Source organism: Amblyomma americanum, chromosome 1 (genome assembly GCF_052857255.1).
Source record: "Amblyomma americanum isolate KBUSLIRL-KWMA chromosome 1, ASM5285725v1, whole genome shotgun sequence".
Taxonomy (NCBI): domain Eukaryota; kingdom Metazoa; phylum Arthropoda; class Arachnida; order Ixodida; family Ixodidae; genus Amblyomma; species Amblyomma americanum.
In genome coordinates this window covers 321,996,009-322,018,142 of record NC_135497.1, presented here as the reverse complement: position 1 = coordinate 322,018,142, position 22,134 = coordinate 321,996,009, and the positions used below count along the sequence as shown (strand labels likewise).

The 22,134-nt window shown below is 45.4% G+C and overlaps 1 protein-coding gene across 1 annotated transcript in view; it reads left to right on the top strand.

Annotated features, from left to right (window-relative positions):
* Positions 1-1,016: 1,016 nt before the first annotated feature.
* Positions 1,017-22,134, top strand: part of LOC144115401 (nose resistant to fluoxetine protein 6-like) — a gene marked incomplete at its 3' end in the record, with an annotated part of 41,304 nt that continues 20,186 nt past the window's right edge. Inside the window, 2 exon segments of the mRNA XM_077649774.1 lie at positions 1,017-1,898; positions 21,414-21,625. Coding sequence (XP_077505900.1) covers positions 1,595-1,898; positions 21,414-21,625 — 516 coding nt within the window.

The window sequence follows — 22,134 nt, the reverse complement described above, 5'->3', positions numbered from 1 at the left end:
ATAATATTTTTATTGGGGACGCCCCATTAATCCTAAAGACAGTTTTCATATACTAAACACTTTGATCAAGGAAAGGATCTCCCATAAAAGGGCGTCTACATGCCGTGCACATGTAAAACTAAATTTGAGGCGCGTGCTATGCGCTAGACGGAACTTACCGGCCTCTTTTCGAACAGAAATAGGAGCATGAGAAAAATGTTAAGAGCAAAGAGGGTAAGTTTTGTTGCCTGACTTTGACTGAAAATGTTTGAAGAATCATCTGAGTAATGTTTGTTTCTTAGCTTGTTGGGACGTATTCATAAGACACTGAGATGCGGAGATCGAAGACCGAGACAAAGTGAGTAAGCGGGGCGGGAGCTCCTGTCCTCCTACTTCTTCCATGTCTGTAGTTGGCACTCCAGTATTTTTCTTGACCATCTGTTATTAAGCGCGCCCAAAGGCACAGCATGTTTACATACCAACAGCAGAGATTGTTTTTCTTGTTCAACCCAAAACAATACCAGCAACCGACACAAACCTGTCCTTCTATTATGTCATCCATCACATCGAAACAGCGTACCTGAATTGTATTGCGATGCGAACACGAAAACAATTTTTATATGCTTCGTAATTTTTAGTGATCTTCGTTTCAAAACGGCGTGTTGCTGCGAGAAGAAGGGGGTGATGTAATGACGTAGATATCCACTGGTAAAGAGACGAGTAGGCAGCGTTACTTACACGAGGTTAACGTTGTCTATCTGAAACTCACCCTCCCCCTCTTTATGACGCGTTCGCATGCCTGACTATTCATACAGAAGTATTGGCGCGCAGCTGAATATCAGAACAGGGGCAAGGGGAAAATGCGCAAGAGCAATTAAGCTCGCGCAAGCAAAAGAAAGTTGGGAAATCGTACCTTCCTCACTCGTTCAAGGTGCGAGGTTGGGTAATCGCGAAGCGTAGGAAGAGCTCCCCCTCACCACTCATGTCTAAAAGAGCCTGCCCTGAATGACAAGAAGGGGCACTAGGCTACGGACCGAGCCTACTCGGACTTTATGAATCCTAGTCGCTCCCTTGCCCCGGTCAGTGATTTTTCAGGGAGCCCACATCCTCTTCAGCGCTTTTGAAGAGTGGCGAGCTTTTCTCTAACTGATTAATTCCTTCATTCACTTGGCGATCCTGCCTCGAAAATCGTCAACTCACACCTTTCAGTCAAGTCAATCCCTTCTGTTTTGACTGTGTTATAGTCAGCCAGGGACTTTTTTCTTTATCAGACAAGTCAATCTTCCTGTGCTCAACTACGCGTTGTATCGGTCAGTGCCCTGCATAAAGTGTTGCGAACGCACCTGCAACGACTGTTTGAAGGCGTCATGAGACCCGGAGCCAGAAACTTCACCCGGTGTTAGCTCTGAAGAGAGTCGCCCTGACTACCGCATCGGATCGCCAGAGCCGTCCCTGCGAGGAGACGAAGCGCCCTCCCAGTTTTCACCCTAAAACGATCTTGCGCAACACACAGTGCGGCAAAGATTCCAAGTTGTGTGTTTTTTCCAGACGCTTGGGCAGTATCCCTTCCCGCTCATTGAACAGTAGAGGTTGGAACGTCTGCTCAGTCTCGGCGATGACTCTTCTGACAGCGTGGCTGCTGATACTATTTTTCATTGGAAGTTCGCGAGCACAGGATGCGACAGGCAGCGCCAGTGCAGATTATGCGGCGCGGGTGTCGACTACAGAGGAGAATGCGGTAGCAGCCGATGACACTGACTACGGGAAGATGCTGCGAGACTTCGTAGCCAAGGGATTCGCCAGCATGCCCGCTTCCTTCACGCGCAAGCTGCTCGCTGCAGACGTGCAACCGGAGTGCAGCATCGCCCTTCTCCGCACCATGCGCGCCTTCAAAAATTTGGACCCGTGGGCGCTGAGACGTGAGTGAGCAAGTTTTTCGGAACCTTTGTGGCGGCAGACTGCGCGCACTACCAACCTAATTACACTAGTTTGGAAGTGCGTGACATAGGGCAGTAAAAATGAACTAATTAAATACTCAATATCCTTTAGCTGTAAAGGCTATTTCACTGAGTATACCTAGTACAGTCGCGATGAAAATAAATGCCCCTACACGCTCCGCTGTTCGCATTTTATTTCATCGCGGTTGTACTTTCGTGGTAAGAAAAGGATGCTAGAGTCATTCATGATACAATCATGGAGTCATACGTGATAAAATTTCTTTTTATCCTTTCCTTTCCTTTATGATTAATTTTTTTTCGACCTTCTACGCAAGTCTGGGAAAGAAATATCCTTAAGCATCTTGCAGAGAGGAGAAAGATGCATTTTTGTGTATTACTTTTTACCACTATATCTCTCCACGTCCTTGAGGTTCGCGCCGTCTTATTCTGGTCAATTGATTCCGCCCCACAGGATTATTTGTTTATGACGGGGTTGGAACATTTTATTTTTATCCCTGCCCATTATTTTTTGTACAAGAAATTGAAGGCACTGTATATTCAAGTGTACGATAAGACGATAAAAAAACACAAATATAAAGTGCCTTTGGGGGCACAAGATCATAGAAACGAGGCAGTGCTGAACTTTGTAATGGATGGTGCTAGAATAGAGGGGGGTGGTGTGAGAACGATACTGCTAAAGAGAATGGTGCTAGTACACGGAACGCTAGAGATATTGTTACGTCGGTTCACTAAGACATGACTGTTCGCCGAATCCATAGCGATCGTTTCCGGAAACAATTTTACTCATGAGGTGAGTTCACACAGCTCGTGAACGAACGCTCGCTTATTACGAACAGTGGTGGTGCTACCGTCAAATTATTTATTAGCGCGATGGCAATGCAACTCAAATACAACGAACAAGTATGGCCTCACAACTCGGTTATAGCGAATATGAGGGCGCTGTAAACTCGATCTCGAAGTTAAAAATCTCTGTTTCCAGCAGGAGCGGAGAGTATACCAAGCGCCCCATTCCCTCTAGACGCCTCCTTCCCCGTTTCTAAGGAATGAATACGACCACTCAACAGTAAAAAATTAATACGTAATGTATGGAAGGATGACGAAAGTTTTTGCCAGAAGCGGCCGTCAAAAACGAAACCTTCGAAAGGCGGCGCCTAACGGTGCGGAAAAGTGCAGCGAGTTTCGCGTTACCGTCCTTGTATGCCCGACCATGGGCGGCAGCGACCGGTGGCCACCGTGTGTCATTGGGAGGACTCGCGAGGATTGTGGCAGCAACGACAAAAAGGCCTAAACGATGCGTGACTTTTTTTACGGCGAGTGTTCCACTATGCATAAATTCACAGGAGGCATGGCATAAGAGGCGACTTGTTCACCGAGTGGCTTAAAAAAAATAGGAAGGTCCAGTTCGCGCTCGATAACCGCGCGGCACAACAAGCCTTCTCTGACTACATCGACCATGGTTTCCTGCCACCATACGCGACGAGCCAGGCCTGCCATTTCACATAGGCATAACTAACATGCTCGTGGTATCCTATCGGCGTCGCCTCACCAGGGCATGCTGATACCAGTTGACAGGCCAGGTGCCACAGGTATCGAGATAACTAGCAGAATAACTTGTGGCAGATGTATGCGCACCGCGGCTCGAAGACTTTGCCGTTCTGACTGAAGGACAAATCTGCATGAATCCTGACGCCATTTTCGATCGTCAGCTATGACCAGGCGTTCGTGAATACAAATGTCTGCTTTGCTCAAGTATACTAGGCTTACATAATCGGTTTTTTGTTCAGTTAGGTGTAGCTGCATGTGCTGAGGGCTGATGAAGGAGTAGGAGGATTGCTTGTGCTGCCACGAGGTGCAAGAAATTATGAAAATGCAAAAAAGATGCACACTGCGCGTAACGAGATCAAAAGAGTAGAAGGCTGTGTGCCTCAGTAAGACAGGGCTGAAAGTGGCTTTAGCTCAGTACATATATATATATATATATATATATATATATATATATATATATATATATATATATATATATATATATATATATATATATATATATATATATATATATATATATATATATATATATATCTTAGTTTTGATGAGCAGCGCTGCGAGCTACGAAACGCAGCCATAATTATTGTTGAAAAGCGGGGTTACCTTGCACAAAAAAAAACGTACGGGGGTAAGTGCAGAAGTTTCGTTGTTGAACCGTAGCCCGAACATGCGACAGAAGGAATAGCGCACACGAGGGCTACCTCCGTCGTCTCGTCTCTTCGCGCTGCAGTACAGCAGTGAACTTATCCAGTTTGGCATTCTTTTGTAGTTCTAAAAGGCCTTCGAGTGTAATTAGGCACGTCACTCTAAATAAATGAACAAACAAATGCTTTACCTCGCGCGACTTTGGTAACCATGCCGGCGAAATGAATTCGATCATGTTTACAGGCGTTACAAAAAGTTCGTTGTCCTGCTTTTATGCAGCAGCGAGTACACAACAACGTTGAGAAGCAATTTCCTTTTTTTTATTGCCACTTGATCATGCACCTACGCAAAGGATATGCACACGCAGGCACCTACGCAAAAGATATGCACACGCAGGCACCTACGCAAAACATACGTATCAGTCGATATTTCCAGCACGTGAAAATGTCGCGACTTGACTTTCGTTGCCGGCGCACTCCAAGGCGTCGTCGGCTCCGTTGTTTTCTGAAGGCGCTGATCGATGGCTCGAGCATGTAGGGTGAGAGTCCAAGCTGTTCAACACTGCTTGAATTATCGATTATTTCCAAAACGTAGTTCTTAAGCCAGCCGAAGCAACGCACAACGCAGCAACGCCATCGGTGCTGGCCGGACATCCCCGTGGATGACGTCACGAGGGACCCGGCCAATCGCGGGTAACAGCGTCCTTCGCTCGGCGCCTTGAGGCGATGGGGAGCGTTTCTGTCTCAAAAAGAGCTTTTAGAGTTTATTTCCGCCCTTTTTCAATTAGATATTCTTTTTAAGCCGACTACCTTTAGAGTTTATTTCCGCCCTTTTTGAATGACATATTCTTTTTAAGCCGACTAAAAACTATAAAATGCCGCAGGGAACTCATTTTTTTTCCACAAGTGCTTCAGATTTCCTCTTAGGAATGTTTTTACGATATTTTTAGTTTTCTTGATGGTTACCTTTGTGGCCTATCTCAATGATGCACTTAAACCACTTATCTCGAACCTCAAGCTGGCACTTCTTCTGAATTATAAATTTTAAATGCAAACATGAGGGGCAATCTGGTTTCTTGACGTCAGTGTCGTTGTACATTAAAACCAAGCACGCGTCTGCACCAGCTGAATGAGACCTTGCGACCGCTGTGATTATACAAATCGCGAAAAGAATTATGAATACTTCCTCTGCGAATTCTCTGAAGAAGCTGTGGCCTTGGAAAGTAACTGAAAACTTCAAGCAGGTGCACACGGCTGCCGAATTCCGAATGCGCAACACATATTCTGGTGTCCGCTGAAGGAGGTGCTTTAGAAAAACGGCATTCGCCGAATGACTTTTTTCACATGCAGGGAAACAGGGAAAAGAAAAATTTGCCGCCCCCCTCATCTCCACATTCTTGCTCACAACCGCATGATGTATTTGAAGCTGGCCGATTCAAAGTTTGTTTTTTTGGTACCGGAAAACGTGGGTAGTATACGTAATATCACTCGCGCCGTGAATAAAATCATTAAAGATTTCTCGAAGAAGCACAATAATGAGTTCGTCGATTCGGTAGAAAACTGAGCGCCTTGCACTCATCTCCTGAAAGTGGTCTGAACGTACTAAATCCTTGAAACCGAATGCACAGTCTTAAAGTCGACATGTGCACTCGCAAGTGCAGCAATGCACATTAAGTGATTTTCGAGCACCATATTTTTTATGCCGCTGGCTTGCTGCATAAGTTTTTCGTGCAAAAAGCGGGTCATCATCATCATCATCATCAACATCATCATCACCATCAGCCTTACTACACCCTGCAGGGCAAAGTCCTCTGCCATGTCTCTCCAATTAACCCGGTCCTTTGCCAGCTGCATCCACCTTTTGCCTGCAAACTTCGTAATCTCATCCCCCCACCTAACCTTCTGCCGCCCCCTGCTACGCTTACTTTCTCTTGGAATCCACTCCGTTACCCTTCAGGACCAGCGGTTATGTTGCCTTCGCACAACATGGCCTGCCCAAGCCCATTTCTTTCTCTTGATTTCGACTAGGATATCATTAACTCGTGTTTGTTCTATCACCCACTCTGCCCGCTTCCGGTCTCTTAACGTTACACCTATCATTTTCTTTTCCATAGCTCGCTGCGTTGTCCTTAACTTAAGCTGAACTCTTTTCGTTAGCCTCCACGTTTCTGCCCCGTAGGTAAGTACCGGTAAGATAAAGCTGTTGTACACTTTTCTCTTGAGGGAAATTGGTAAACTGCCACTCATGATCTGCGAGAACTTGCCATATGCGCTCCACCCCATTCTTATCCTTCTAGTTATCTCCCTCTCATGATCCAGATCAGCTGTCACTACCTGCCCTAAGTGGACGTATTCCGTCACAACTTCCAGGCTCTCGCTGCCAATTGTGAACTGTTGTTTCCTTGCTAGGCTGTTGAACATTACCTTGGTTTTCTGCATGTTAATTTTTAGACCCATCGTTCTGCTCTGCCTTTCTAACTCATTGATCATGATTTGCAGTTCACCGCCTCAGTGACTAAGCAAGGCAATGTCATCAGCGAATCGCAGAATATTTAGGTATTCTCCATTTATTCTTATTCTCAACTGTTCCCAATTCAGGCCTCAGAATACCTCCTGTAAACATGCGGTGAACAGCATAGGCGCGATCGTGTCTCCTTGCCTGACCCCCTTCCTTATTGAAATTTTATTGCTGACTTTATGCAGGACTATATGTAGCTGTGCAGTTGCTATATATATCTTCCAGTATTTTGACATAAGGCTCTTCTACCCCCTGATTACGCAATGCCTGTATGACTGCTGAGGTTTCCACTGAGTTGAATGCTTTCTCGTAATCAATGAAAGCTATATATAGAGGTTGGTGATATTCTGCGCATTTCTCTATCACCTGATTGATAGTGTGAATATGATCTATTGTGGAATATCCATTACGAAAGCCTGCCTGATCATTTGGTTGATTAAAGTCTAACGTTGCCCTGACTCTATTAGCGATTACCTTAGTAAATACTTTGTAGGCAACGGATAGTAAGCTGATCGGCCTGTAATTTTTCAAATCCTTGGCGTCTCCCTTCTTATGAATTAAGATAATGTTTGCATTCTTCCAAGCTTCTGGTACAGTCGAGGTCATAAGGCATTGCGTATACAGGGCGGCTAGTTTTTCTAGCACGATGTCCCCTCCATCCTTCAACAGATCTGCTGTTACCTGATCCTCCCCAGCTGCTTTTCCCCTTTTCATTGCTTCTAAGGCTTTCTTTACTTCATCTTTCGTTACTGGCGGGATGACGCATTGCTGTGCACTGCTGTCTTTCTCATTAGCGTTCTGATTACATTGGCTACTGTACAGGTCTGTGTAGAACTCTTCGGCTACGTTAACTATCTTATCCATATTGCTAATGACATTGCCCTGCTTGTCTCTTAATGCATACATCTGGTTTTTAACTATGCCTAGTTTTCTCTTCACTGCTTTTAGGCTACCTCCGTTCTTTACAGCGTGGTCGATTCTCTCCATATTAAACTTTCTTATGTCGGCTACCTTGCGCTTATTTATTAACTTTGCTAGCTCTGTTAGTTCTATTCTGTCGGTAGAGTTAGACGCCCTCATGCTTTGGCGCTTCTTAATCAGATCTTTCGTCACCTGAGATAGCTTTCCGGTATCCTGTCGAACTGTCCTACCGCCTACTTCTACTGAGCATTCCGTAATTATTGATGTCAGATTATCGTGCATTGTATGAACATCAAGGTCGTCTTCCTCAGTAATAGCCGAATATCTGTTTTGCAGCGCTATCCTAAACTCCTGTGCTTTCCCTCTTACGGCTAACTCGTTAACGGTCTTCCTCTTCACTAGCTTCTTCCTTTCTCTCTTCAAGTCTAAGCTAATTCGAGACCTTACTATTCTCTGGTCGCTACAACGCACCTTTCCGAGGACGGCCACATCCTAAATGATGCCAGGTTTAGCGCATAGTATGAAGTCGATTTCATTTTTAGTTTCACCATTGGGGCTCTTCCAGGTCCACTTCCTGTTTTCTCGTTTGCGGAAGAAGGTATTCATGATCCGTAAATTTTTTATAACCGCGAATTCGAGTAATAACTCTCCCCTGCTGTTTCTAGAGCCTATCCCATAGTCACCTACCGCGTGGTCGTCAGCCTGCTTCTTGCCCACCTTCTCATTGAAGTCGCCCATCAGTATAGTGTACTGTGATTTTGCTTTATTCATTGCCGATTCTACGTCCTCATAGGAGCTTTCAACGGTCTGGTCATCATGGCTGGATGTGGGTGCGTAGGCCTGCACCACTTTCAGCTTGTACCTCATATTCAGCCTAATTACTATAGCTGCTACCCTCTCGTTAATACAATAGAGCTCCTCTACGTTGCCAGCTATATCCTTATAAATGAGGAATCCCACACCTAGTTCTCGTCTATCCTCTAATCCGCGATAGCACAGTTTGTGTCCGTCCTTTAGTGCTGTATACGCCTCGCCTGTCCTCCTAACTTCGCTAAGCTCTATCACAACCCATTTAATTCCCGCTGGTTCCTCGAACAGCACTGTTAGGCTAGCCTCACTAGATAAAGTTCTAGCGGTAAACGTTGCCAGGTTCAGATTCCAATGGCGGCCTGTCCGGAGCCAGAGATTCTTAGCACCCACCGCTGCGTCACAGGTCTGACCGCCGCCTTGGTCAGTTGCTCCGCAGCCGCTGGGGACTGAGGGCCGAGGGTTAATTGGTTTGATCATAGAAGGTTGTGGCCAAGTACTACACCAGTGTGGCCAAATCCTGCTCTGGTGAGAGAGTGCGTTGTCGGTTCTGGTCACCGAGATCAAACCGCACTCCAGGCTTCGTTATGAATTCCATCGACACGCGGATTTATTTATTTTTTTGAAACCCACTGGAGAAATGCGCGGCACCAGGATTCGAACCCCGGTCCTCTTGCAGGCGAGGCGAATGCTCTACCTCTATGCCATCGCTGCATCTAAAAGCGAGTGCTCGCGCTCAAAATAAAGGTATGGGTGGCCAGTGCAATTAGCTCAATTTTCTACCCAATCGAAGAGCTCATAATTGTGCTTCTTCGAGAAATTCTCAATGACTGTAAACTACAGCCATGTTTTCCGGCGCCAAAAAAAAAGTTAGCTTTGAATCGGCCAGTTTCAAATGCCCCTTAAGGTTGTAAGAAAGGAGGTAGCGATAAGGGGGACGGCTAACTTCTGCTTTTTCTGTTCCTCTCCATGTGAGAGGAAGTTTTTGTACTTCACCCACTTTCCTTTAAACTGGCAAGTTAGGTAAAGGGCAAGTTGTTCCATACATTCGTATGTATCTCTAAGTTATCTACAGCATTGTATTGAGTCGTTGTTCCTTAGAAGTGGTCAAATTATTCTTAAATAATTAAAGAGCACGAATAAAAATAATTACGCCAAGTGATTTCCGACAACATTCTGTAGGTTTGTCTCCAGTACGGCGCTCCGTTTTTTGAAAAACTTTTGTTACTTTTAGCTGACAGGCCCTATATATGTTTACTTTTAACTTAAAAATATCTCATTTTCAATAAAGAAGGGGCTTTAGAAAGCTTGAAAATTAGCGGAAAGTTAAAATTCAATAGGAATACTGACTCCGCGTCGAAGTTTGCTGCATCCCTCGCTGTGTATAGACTCCACCGACGCTCCGTTATTTTCTTCTTCGAAGCGCTCTTTCCTCAGTTTTTCCGTCGTCACACCACGAGGAAGTATCGTCGCAGAAGCAGCATGAAAGTTGCATTGCCGACTCGCACATTATTGAAAACAACAATAACTTCCCGGCTGAAAAGAAAACGCACTACTGAACGAAGAGTATATTGAAGGTTGGATTTCATGACCGATTTCACGCTTGACAAACTACGTTTGGCGCTATGAGTTAATACTTTGCTCAGAGACATTCGATGACGCTTGCCTTTTCGCTTGGTGATTGGATGAGGCACTCTAGCTTGGTCGCAGCAGACAAAGCGCCGCTCGTACGTAACCCGGAAACGCTTGCGCCACGAACCACTCGCACGCCCGCTGCACATACATGCACTTTGGGCAAGCTATTGCTCCACCCCCTCTTTGTTGCGTTCAACAGTCTATTCTCAGCTAGCGTACTGCCGCGCTCGTCGCCGTTGTACTGACGAGAGCGTTGAAATAACACAAAATAGTCGCTAGTTTCGGAATGTGAAAGTTCTATCTTGACCGCTGCAAAGAGCTAGTATAGCAACTCATGCTGGTTACGGAGGGCTGCATACAGTACGAGGTTAGGTACGTGTCGAGCAGAATACGGCCAATCGATCCTCTTCAATGTTACACTTCTGTGTTAGTTAAGAAATGGATTACTAAGCAAATGCTGGTAGTGGATTACTGGCTTATGAGCAAATCAAGATAGCGATGGGGAGTACACTGTTCTTCTCTCAGTAAGAAGGCTGAAGAAGCTCATGCGCAGAGAATGCGACAGGTGCCGCCGAGGGAGATTATGCGACGCCGATGTCGATGACGGGAACGGTTACTGCAGCAAATGATGACACTGACGTTGTGCCAATGCTCCAAGTCCTAGTAGAGAAGGACTTCGCCAGCGTACCCGCTTCATTGACGCCGCAAGCTACTTGGGGCCGAGGCCCAGTCTGAGTGCAGCCTCCATCTCCTTTGGACAATGTGTGCGTTTAGAGACTTAGATCCGCGTGCAATAACACGTACATGAGTACTCGGCGCTAAGTTTGAAGGCTACGCGTTCTTCGGAAACATGTCCGACATTGTTGTACAAAATCTTTATTATTGGAAAATTATAAGCTACAGCGATAGAAATACTGAAAGTAATGGTCCATTTTCCCGATGTGTAGCAAAATGTTCGTTTTAAAGTTTCTCCATCGTTTGCATGGAGCAGTTAAGACTGCTATAGAAAGCCAGTGTGGAATGCTTTCGATGATAGCAAAAACGTTAATAGCAAAACATGCAATCCTGCCGAAGGGAAATATGCGGATATATTGATTTTATAGCGACATCTTGTAATATATGAAAAATTTCTTTCATAAACTCTTTTCCTTTCAAAAATGCTATTGTCGAGAGTTGTTGGATATGGAAAAAAGCTACTTAAACGCGAAAAATACTTTTCGCATAATTTCGCTTTCCCTGTATACTTCGTTGGATCTGTACACACATGCCGAGAAGAGTCAAGGAAATGAAGGGAAAAAGAAAGAACGGAAGTTGTTACTTTAGTATATGGGACGTAGTACGCGACCATTTTCAGAGGTGCATTGTGAACAACAAGAGCAACAGCGTCTACAATTATTCTGCATGCGAACGCCAATCTCTCGCTTTGTCTATACCATGTGCGCCTTAAAATTTTTGTAACAGCATTGATGTTTTTTAAAGGCTGGATTTGGGAATCCTAATTGGACGTCAATTACGGTCGCCATGAAAATACAGCATGAAGAAAAGTGGAATGACTGCACAAAGCATACAGTTCTGGAGAACTGTTTCCCAACTTCTTTCTCTTCTTGAAGCTGATTTCATGACTGAATTTTCAACGTTTCACAGCTGTTAACCTCGGCCAACATTGTAGAACGAAGGCAATGCAAGATTCATTGAAAGCACCAAAGATCTGATGCGAGACACCAAATCGTCCCCGTCCTCTTCTATTTACCGACTTCTGCGATACTGGGCAGATTTCTTGGTGATGCCTTGCAAGCTGGCGAAACGACAAAGATTGTGACATCGACATGGACTTCCTGAGTTTTCCTAATATTATCTCTGGGGCCTTTCACACTGGTGCTACAAAATGCGTTCTGGTAGCTGGCCTCCACCCCCCCCCCCCCCCCCACCCTTTTCTTTTTATTGCCATTTCTGATGCCAAAATGACTGGAGTAGACGCTTTCACGACAAAGTAGTACATACGCTAAATTTTGCTTAATGTTTTATTCTGTATTTAGTGATGCGTAGGAGATTAGCATATATGGATCACCATGTGGTATTCGTTTGGTACCGATAAAAAATGCGTTATTCATTCTCTTTTCTCAGGCAGTTTCAGTTTTGTTTTGAACGGCCTAACGATGGCGTTGAAGTTAAATTTTAGTGCTTATTACTTCACACGTGAAAAGACTGCAGTATAATTACCCTCCCCATCGCCGCAGTGACTATGGCGCTCGGCTGCTAGTCCGAAAGACGCGGGTTCGATGGAGGCGAAATCCTAGATGCCCGCGTACTGTGCGATGTCAGTGTACCTTAAAGAAGCTCAGGTGGTCGAAATTTCCGGAGCCCTTCACTACGGCGTCCCTCATAGCCCGAGTCGCTTTGGGACGTTAAACCCCCATAAACTCATGAACCTAAATTACCCCTCTTTCATCGGTTGCCATTTCGGTTCTTGAGGCAGGCTGGCTTAAGCGCTTTAGTGAACTAAACTAAGAAGGGATGATTATACTGTAGTTTTTTTTTTGTGCCCGACCAACGCCAAACTTTAAGGTCACCGCCGTCGTTTGGCAGCTCCTTTTCCCTTCTTCTGTCACCTAGTGTGCAGCATGGCGACATATATGTCATATGTTTGCCAAACAGTGACCGTAGAAAGAAAGGCGACTGTCCGGGGCAACGGCTTTGACATCATCTCTTCCCAATTTTTCTATTTCTTCAGTGCGCTACCACCTAAGCAAGCGCCGAAAGACCAAAGTTGGCTCCCAGCTGCCTCAGAATATGCGGCAAACCTCTTTTTTTTTGAGTTTCCAGTATCGTTAAGTTACTCTATACAGTAAAAAGGTATTTTCTATACTTTCAGTTTTTCAATCGATACCTAATACCGATACACAAGATGTATCGAAAGAGTATCGAAGATGCATGCATCTTCGATACTGGCGATCCTGGCGCAGGTCACGCTGATCACTAAGCGGCAAAAATCAGCGATGGAAGCCGAATGGGCTGTCAGAAAGAAATGTGGGCGCTGACTGAGGCTCTCCAAGGCACGTGTGCGGCTGCCACCATCTATGCACCGTACAACAACGCACTACGCCCTTCGTACAATGCATTTGTGCTTACATCTACTCTCAGACCAGACAGGATGTCAATTTTCGATCTCATCTCGCTCACCAGCTAACCCCGAACTCTCTTTTCTCTGTGATTTCCTGACTAAAACGGTACATTACTGGCTGCGGCTTTCAACTGGCGAGCCCATGGTCACGATGTGCAATCTCGGCAGCGGCGGCCGCATTTCGCTCGAGGCGAAATGATGAAGGGCCGTGTGCTCTAAGCGCTTTGAGCGCAAGTTAAAAACACCAGGCAAGCCGCCGCGGTGGCTCTTTGGATACGGCGCTCCGCTGCTAACCCGAAAGATGCGGGTTCGACCCCTGCCGCGGCGGCCGCAGGATGCCCAAACAGCACGTTGGAAGATTTCATGAGAGAAGAGAGCTATTCAACTTGTACTGGTGTGTTCCGTATCCTAGCAGTGAACGACACGCGTCGCAGAACTGCGTGTAGTTACCAGTAGGTGGTCGGCAAGTTTTCGCCGGCCAGGCGAACGTTTTTAGATAGGGTCACTTTGCAAACTGCATCGGCGTGCTGGGGAGCATTGTGGACCAAGCGATCGCCGCCTTGATGATGGCGCTGCGTCGTCTGCTTCTACCAGATTGAGGAGCGTCAGCAGACGGTGCATACCGCGTACAAAAACGTATTTAAGAAATCTAAACGTAGTTTTCGCCTTTATCTCTTTTATACTAGTGACACAAGACGGTTTAGTAGAATTTATAACCACAACGTTAGCCGGGCACATTAAAGACGCGTTGGAAAATGGCTGCCCGTATCGTCATCAATTTATAGAAAGGCAAACTTGCAAGGAGCCGATACAGTGAGGGAATGCCGTGTTCCGTCATTGAACCTTGAAAGCTCGTTGTTTGGGCTTATTTAACGGTATCTGCGTGTATGGCGAGACAAGTAAGTTTCTTTAGGCTCCTGGAAGCTGGTTTTGGCGACTTCAAAATGTCAGATTCCATTTTTTATCGACGTGATTTTAAGAAGCATATACTAGTTTGCACCCAGGACAAGGCTCCGAAATTCAGTAGGTGCTTGAATTACTTCTGAGAATGGCAGTCGGTCAATCTTTTATTCCTTAACACAACTGTTAAAAGTAGCTAAGCGACTATCTTCGTATTAGGATGCCATTCTGCTGCAGTTGGTGCTGCAAGGTGAGCTCCAAGGGGCCCACACTTCGTGAAAGTTATTGCGGCTCCCTCAACTTCAGCTGCTGTTTTAGATGTGTTATAAGCGAAGCGTGAGAGTTACAGCGCTTCACATCCCCAATGAGACCTGGAAAGTAAGCATTAACGTTCAGCTCAGATGCGGCCTGCAGACTGCAGGCTGGCGAAGCGCACCTCAAAGCTTCTTTCCACAGCCACATGATACACAATTGAAAAATTTTATCAAGCCAAACTACGAGTGGGCAAGCGGCACGTCGTGTTTCTTCGATTTGACCGCGTGGAACCACAGAAGGAAAGCCTTTAAGTTTCGGCCAAGATCTACAAACAAACGCTCAACCCCGACCATGCTGCCCTGTCGTATTCAAGGCGCAGAGCGCAGGCGAACTTTGCAATCGCGGACGAAATCCGAGCTGTGAACATCAATAGCGACGCGTGGCTAACAGCATACGCGCCAGGCGCAGACGATGCGACGCGCGAGACAGCGTAGACCATTTATGCAGCAAAATGACCACGTGACCAACCGCAGCCAATGAGCGCCGCGGCGGTCAAGTGAAAAGAGAGGAAACTGAAGCGATGCTGTCACCACCTGAGGGATGGCGCTCGTGAAGTGACGAAGAGAAAGGCTCCGTCACTCAGGAGGAAGTTTTCGATTGCCCCTTTCTGAAAACGTTGGGCCAGACGGAAAGTGAGGGAATGAATGTTGCCTACAGCGAGGCGCCCTGTCCCGGAAACGATGCGACTATGCATGCAGTCGTATTCAAGAAGGGCACGAAAATAAAAAAAAGTAAAAACTCGGAGAAACAAAGAGGAAAGGCGGTTTAAAAGGCAGGAAGCGGAGGTGTGTCGCCAAAATGAACCACAACAAAACTATGAACCTAGGCAGGAAAGCAAGCTCTCAAAGACAAAAATGCAATCTCTCAAGAACGACGACCGCGTAGATGGCTATCATTTTTTTTTTCTTGGAACATAAGGAAGCGCATGCCGCGGGAGAATGACTATCGTTTTTCTTGTGTCCAGCGACGGAACATAAGGAAGTGAATGCATTCGCGATAATAACGCAAACAGAACTTTCGAGTTGTGCGTCGTAGCCATTGCAACACGTCACCAATGTGTGTTCGTTGCGTGTATAAAGCTTCCTATGCAGCTAATGCACTGTGTTTCGGTTTTGTACTGAAAGGAGCGCCAGATTTTCTCGCGCTGCACGGCTTTATGAAATGAAAGTTCCACTCAGAACTTTCTAAATTCTTTGAAATTATAAGAACGGCAGAAATTTTCCGGTGTTATGGAGTTTCTCTCGAGCGAAAGTGTGCGGCGATGCCTGGACTGAAGATTCTTTCGGGTTGTTAGTGAGTGCCAGGGATATTCTGTATATTAACAAAAACTGTAATAAATTTTTGAACTTAGCGGAATGCTGAAACTTTTCGTCACCGGCTGCTGATCAAACTTTCTAATGAAGGTAGTTGTTCACACATACTAAATTTTACTGCCAGAAAGCCTGACTTAATGTGTAAGGTAGCTTAATAATCGGAAAACGAGACGATGGAACGCCTAATTCGCATCCATAAAATATTTTACTGATGTAAGCACACACAAGAAGTACTTGAAGATTGACACCTGGCCTTCTTGGCACACGTCGGAAGGAACAGTTCAGAATAAAGAAAACACTAAAGGTGAACAGCGCAACAAAAAATTTACTTTTTTTTTCTCAAATTCTCGTTTATCGTTTGTAAGACACTTCTTTTTTCTTGTTCATTTCCTTCTACCTTGCTAGCGGAGGCATTCCTGCCGCTTGGCGGACTACACAACTGGCGGCAGACAAGTCGTGCAAAGTTCTACTCATCCTCATGCCTTGGTATTTTTCTGGTTTAGTTGTTACTTCGTCCGGGAAAACCCACAACAGCTCCTTTCCTTCTTCGGAGTAACTTGTTTGTTAATCACTGATACAATGGGCGTCGACTACGCGCGGTATGAACAAGAAGTATGTTCGCCGACATTCAAGCATTACCACCACCTCTTGATGCAGTCAACAACCTCTTTGTATATCATAATTTTAAGAAACAAAAATATTTATTTTCCACACATACCAAACCCCGCTTCAGAATTGGCGACATTTTCTCGCGATGATAATGGAACAAGCGCATTCCAACTGCGAACTCCCTTTTTCCTGGACGTTGGTGGCACCAGTGGCTGGCCCAGTGTAGTTCGTCCAGCTCCGTCGGGGCCCAGAATGACGCGATTGTAGTAATTGCCCTTCCTGTGACTTCCAGTGAATGTAGTGAAAAGCGCAGCTATGGCAGTCAGTAATAATGGTTTGGTGGATGATATCCTGTATTATAGTCGTACGCAGTAAGAATTTATAGGTTTCAGCATCTCTGTAGACCTTCGCTAGACATAGAGGAGCGATGGCGTAGAAGTAGAGCGCCCGCCTTGCATGCAAAAGGAATGGGGTTCGGATCCCGGAGCCGCCCAATTCTCCACCGGGTTTGAAAAAAAACAAAAGCTCCGTGTGTCGATGGAATTGCATAAGCAGGCCTGGTGTGCAGCCTGATCTCGGCGACCAGAAGCGACAACGCACACACTACTGGCGTAGTACTTGGCCACAACTTTTCGTGAACAAACCAATTAACCCTCGGCCCTCAGTCCTCAGCGGCTGCGGAGCAACTGACCAAGGCGGCGGTCAGACCTGTGACGCAACGGATGGTGCTAGGAATCTCTGACTCCGGACAGGCCGCCACTGGAATCTGAACATGCAACGTTTACCGCTAGAACCTTATCAAGTGAGGCTAGCCTAACAGTGCTGTTCGAACAATCAGCGGGCATTAAATGGGATTTCATAGGGCTTAGTGAAGTGCGGCCTTCGTATGGCGCAACGGCCAACAGATATGTTAACGAGCGGGAAGCGTGGCTTTATCGGGCTTTTTATGCTGCGGCTTTGAAACATATTAGCATCTTGAGGCTAAAAGTTTTAAATCAGGTTTCTGCGGCCCGAATTAGTCCAAAAGCCTCTACTACGGAGCCTCTTTCTCTCTTACTTCTTCCACTCCGCTTTCCATTCTTTCCGCCACGGCTTTTTTAAGGCGTCCTCCGAGAGCGAGGCGCGTGCTGCCTCTTTATAGATAACCAGGTATTATTTTACTTACAATTCGCCGAGGACTGCATATTTAACGCTTTCCAGAGCCTCGACAAAATTACAAAAACACGCTGCGATTGAAATATAGCAAATGAGAGAGGTTTCGCCGGCTTAAAACCCGGAACTCACGTCACCTGATGTTTCGTATTGTATACTTTTTTCTTCTTCTTTCACTGTGGGTCTTTCGTATGCGAAACCGCGACCAGTTTGACGCAACTTGCGCTGCCGCCGTAGTTGCCGGTTACACGTAAAGATCGGCCTGAGAGATTTCCCTAATGCGTTGGCAGGGTTCCATTACCTGTTGCTGCTTTTTCTTGCAATACCAGAAGGGGGAGATGAACGTGCACTCAACCCGGCATGCGTGTATCGGCACGCTGCGTCGCTGACAGGTCGTTATTATGCATGCATAAAGGAAGCAGCGGCGTTCGAACTACTAGCAGCGTATAACAAGAAGTGGATTGCGAAAGCATTACAAAAGCAAATGGTGCAGGCTTTGAGATTTCCACATTTTTTTGTGTAATCAACTGCTGACAGCAATCATGCAGCCTCTAATTTGAAGCACCTTTGACGGACTGGATTTAAACAGCATGCTCATTATGTAATCATGCTTGTTATTTAATGCCGAAACAAAATATATATTCAAAACGTTCACGGGAACGAATACAATGCAATGCTCCTAACGCACTACACAATGTTTACAGCGGCTGTACAGGTGTTCCAAGACATGATGAGCCCTGAATCTTCGAAGCGTTCGGTCACATAGCGCTGGAAGGTGTCAATGTCACTGAAAAGCAGCAATATGTCCTTTGCAGAGATGGGAAGAGAAATGAGGTGCTCGTTATGACATACATTTGAAGGAAGCCAACAGTCACCGAAACAAAGAAGCACAATGTAGTGTTTGTTTACTCTTTTTAAACTGATAGTGTTCATCAATAGTAAAAAATAGGGCACCTATTTTATCGCTGAAAGATAATGTATTACAAAGCAGAAGAAAAAACAACCACGACCTCCGAATTGCACGTGAACTGCTCTATCAACGCGAAATTGCGTAATAGCGAATGGGACTGAAGGTTTCAGATCCTGCCTGTATTTTGCAAATGGAAGCAATGCATATGTGAAACCTGCCGCATTTAACAGTCCTCTTCAAGGGACAGCCATGTAAGATTTTCTTCCCGCGCATTCAATCCGTGTATATATAATTCGTGTATATAAAATATCACCCTGCTATTTCTGATGCAGTTGTTGAATTTAACATGTCCGCTGCGGTGGCTCAGTTGTTATGGCGATCGGCTGCTGACCGGAAGGACGCGGGTTCAATCCCGGCTGAGGCGGTCGAATTTCGGTGGAGGCGAGATGCTAGAGCCCGTGTACGCTGCGATGTCAGTGCACGTTAAAGAACCCAGTTGATCTAAACTTCCTGAGCCCTTCACTACGGCGCCCCTCATAGCCTGAGTCACTTTGGGACATTGAACCGCGTAAAACTAAACTCGATCTTTGTATAAGTAAATGTTTCGGTTAAGCTCCATATTCCGCGAAGATCAGGTTCGTTCTGACTTTTGGAATAAATTTAATAGCCTAATAGCTCTTTACTGTTGATTCTGACAACTTATTCATACTTCTAGCTTCACAATTTCTGAATACATCTGCAGGCAGTGAGCAGTCATTTACTGCAAGCAGTGCGTTGGCACATAGTCACTTTTCAGGCAGCAATCACGGATAACAACGGCTCTTGCTATTTCGTTTCTAAGGAATTCTTTCTAAACGCACCCTCCACTTAGAGTCTATTTTGGTTTGAGGTCGTGGCCTCCTTGATGAGCCACTATAAACGTCAGACCGCATTATAACTGTTGACAAAGCAGCGAGTAAGATGAATATTACATTTTCAGTTGTTTGTAGCGTTCCTATAATGTATTATTCAAATCAATGCGGTCCGAAGTATTTACGTCGCTTAGTTCCCCCGCAGGAGTATTTTGTGTCCATCCAAAACAGTCAATCCAGCTGCTATAAAAAGGCGGACTCCACCTGTGACTCTCATTGCCCCATTACATTAAAACAGCCTTTATTTCCACCTTCTGAGCACAAAAGCAGCTAAATTACTATACATACCAAGGATCTCCTTTCCTTCCCTTCAATTCTGTCTTTGTAAGTTTCCAGGATGAATTTTGCCCCTATAAATTACCGTCGATCCATCTCAAGTCTTAATTTTCTTCTCGTTGCGAGATATAGTCTCGTCTTATTCACCTGTCTGCCCCGCACTGTTTGTCGATAAAACAACTTCGTTGTTCTATTTTCTTTTTTGTATTCATCATCATTTTTTATTGATTCTGCACCTGACTTTATTAGCGCACCTAATTCTTTCTCGCAGGCCTTTCATATCGCTACAGAGGTGGCGCCGCTCGCGTATGAGCTTTTGTTGTTGAATGATTCATTCTTCGCGGTGTACAGAGGGCTGCAAACATATTAACTTCAAGCCAATTTTTTTTAAATTCCTTACAACGTCTGAGGCCGAGGATTACCAAACGTTTCAGCAGTTCATGACAATTTCAGTAAACAGAAGCCATCGTTTTATACATGGTCGAGGAAAAATGCAAATCACAACCGTATCTGAGAAATTACGCGTGAAGGAGAACGTGGTTCACGCTGAACAAAACTGTCGTGATTCCTTACACCTCCCTAAGCTGTTGCGCGGGATCCAGAGGCTCTTAATTGCGGCTCTACTATACAGTGCATGATACTGCCTTCGCGACTGAAGGACAGCATTACATTAGTATGCTATGCTAGCAAGAGGTGCCCGTTTAGTCATCACCATTTGGTGGGGATCTTGCAGTCAATAGAGTGTGACTAAAAAAAAAACTACACTACTGACTGCAATGGCCCGAACGAAATAAATAGATGTGAGGCTGCAGCAGCGCGTTCGTGGAACTGGGACTGCTACAATGCTTGGTTTCTGACTAACAACAACTACAACAAGAAACACCATTATCATTCATAATTAGTTTTGTTTTTTGAGCCGAGATACTGATGGAAGTTTCACAGAGGTACATAAATCAACCCCTTGGCGTCTGACGCTGATCTGTTCTAGTACATACGAACAGCGCTCACGACTTCTCCTATTGAAAAATATGGGCGTTACTGGAAGTGGGAATTATTCACCCCACTATAACCGCCTCCGCGGTTATAGTAATCACTGCTCTCCGGTTCGGCTGACGAACAAGTGTCGCACACGATTCCATGCAAAAGGGATAAGTGTTTAATCAGCGGGACAGAATTAAGTAGCGCGTTATAAGGACCAGGATGACTTGCTAGTAGGCGAAGGGCTGGTGTCATGATGTTCCACTGCTTATCTACTCTTTAGGTCAGGATGAAAGAACCACACAGCCCATTACAACGCTTGGACGAGGTATTATGCAATTGTTTCCACGAAGTTCTTTCGAGGAGTGCGCGGCCAGTTCTTGAGCGGTGCTGCTCCTTATGTATCCGCGACAAGTTGATTCATCCATCCAGGCACAAAGCATGAGAAAGCCTTCAATAGCCTGAAACTATTGATTAATGGCGCGTTGCTGGAGTAGTCCTTCGAGCTGATGATTACGCAGTGATAAAAGTCAAGCCAAGTTTAAATAGAATTTCATTGTTCGCCCGGGTCCTTGAAAGCGAAGTTAGTTGTAAAAAAACAAGAACACCACGTGCCGCAGCTCATCTTACCCCTGATTAACAGAGCGTATAGACTCTGAAATCTCAGGTAGTCGACTAAACTTCGCTTACTTTGCTACACTTCATCAATCCTTTCTCATGAGATAATAATCGAATATTCATATCCAGTTTTGTGTTCTGGCCTGTAACATTTTCCAACTTTGACCGGAAAGTGATTAGCAAGGAAAGTGCTTTAAACATAAAACTTCAGTAACTAAAAGATCAGGAGAAAAGAGGGAAAGCCCAACACCCTTTCCATAGCGCCTCTTGTATAATTACTGCAACGTCTCTACGTACACACAGTGCTCGATGCGACCGGGAAGTACCCGACGGGCGTGTTCCAAGTGTCCCGTGTGGACTTCGGAGCCTTCGATGAGTGCCTCGAGACGGAGGTGCGCGACAGCTCCGGGCAGCTGCAGTCACTCGGCCAGTACTGCAACCTCCTCATCGCTGTGAAGAACAGGACCATCACGGAAAGGATTCTAGACCATCTCTCCGGAGTGATACATCACAGGGTAAAATGAACAACACGTGTTGCGCGTCCCATATGAATTATAATGATGTTTAGCTTTCTGGAGGAAGAAACAATTGGTTTTCAGAGGGAAATTAACTGCAGTATCTTAGGGAGAGGGTCAGCATGAGGCTCTCCGAAAGTTCTTGGTCTTAATCTATTACCTTGAACAAGACGCCACAAGCAGTTCGCATCAAGTTCGCAGGGTCAGACGTCCCTGTAATAATTCAGTAAATTTTGTTGTCAGGAAGTAGGAGGCAGTAGAGAATCAGGATGAGAGAAAGACGTGCTAATTAAGGCCGAAGGAGGCAAGCCACAATGGTGGTTTTCTCAGCTTCCTCATTTTCAATTCATGCTAATCTTTAAGCGTATTGTGCTCTTTATTGCGAAACCATTTTAATAAACGTTAAACAAGGGCTTCCTAAGACAACTTCTGGGAAGAAATGAAGTACCGTCAACATCTACAAAATTGAAGCCATGCGACTCAGGCAAAAGACCACAGCACGGCAGAAA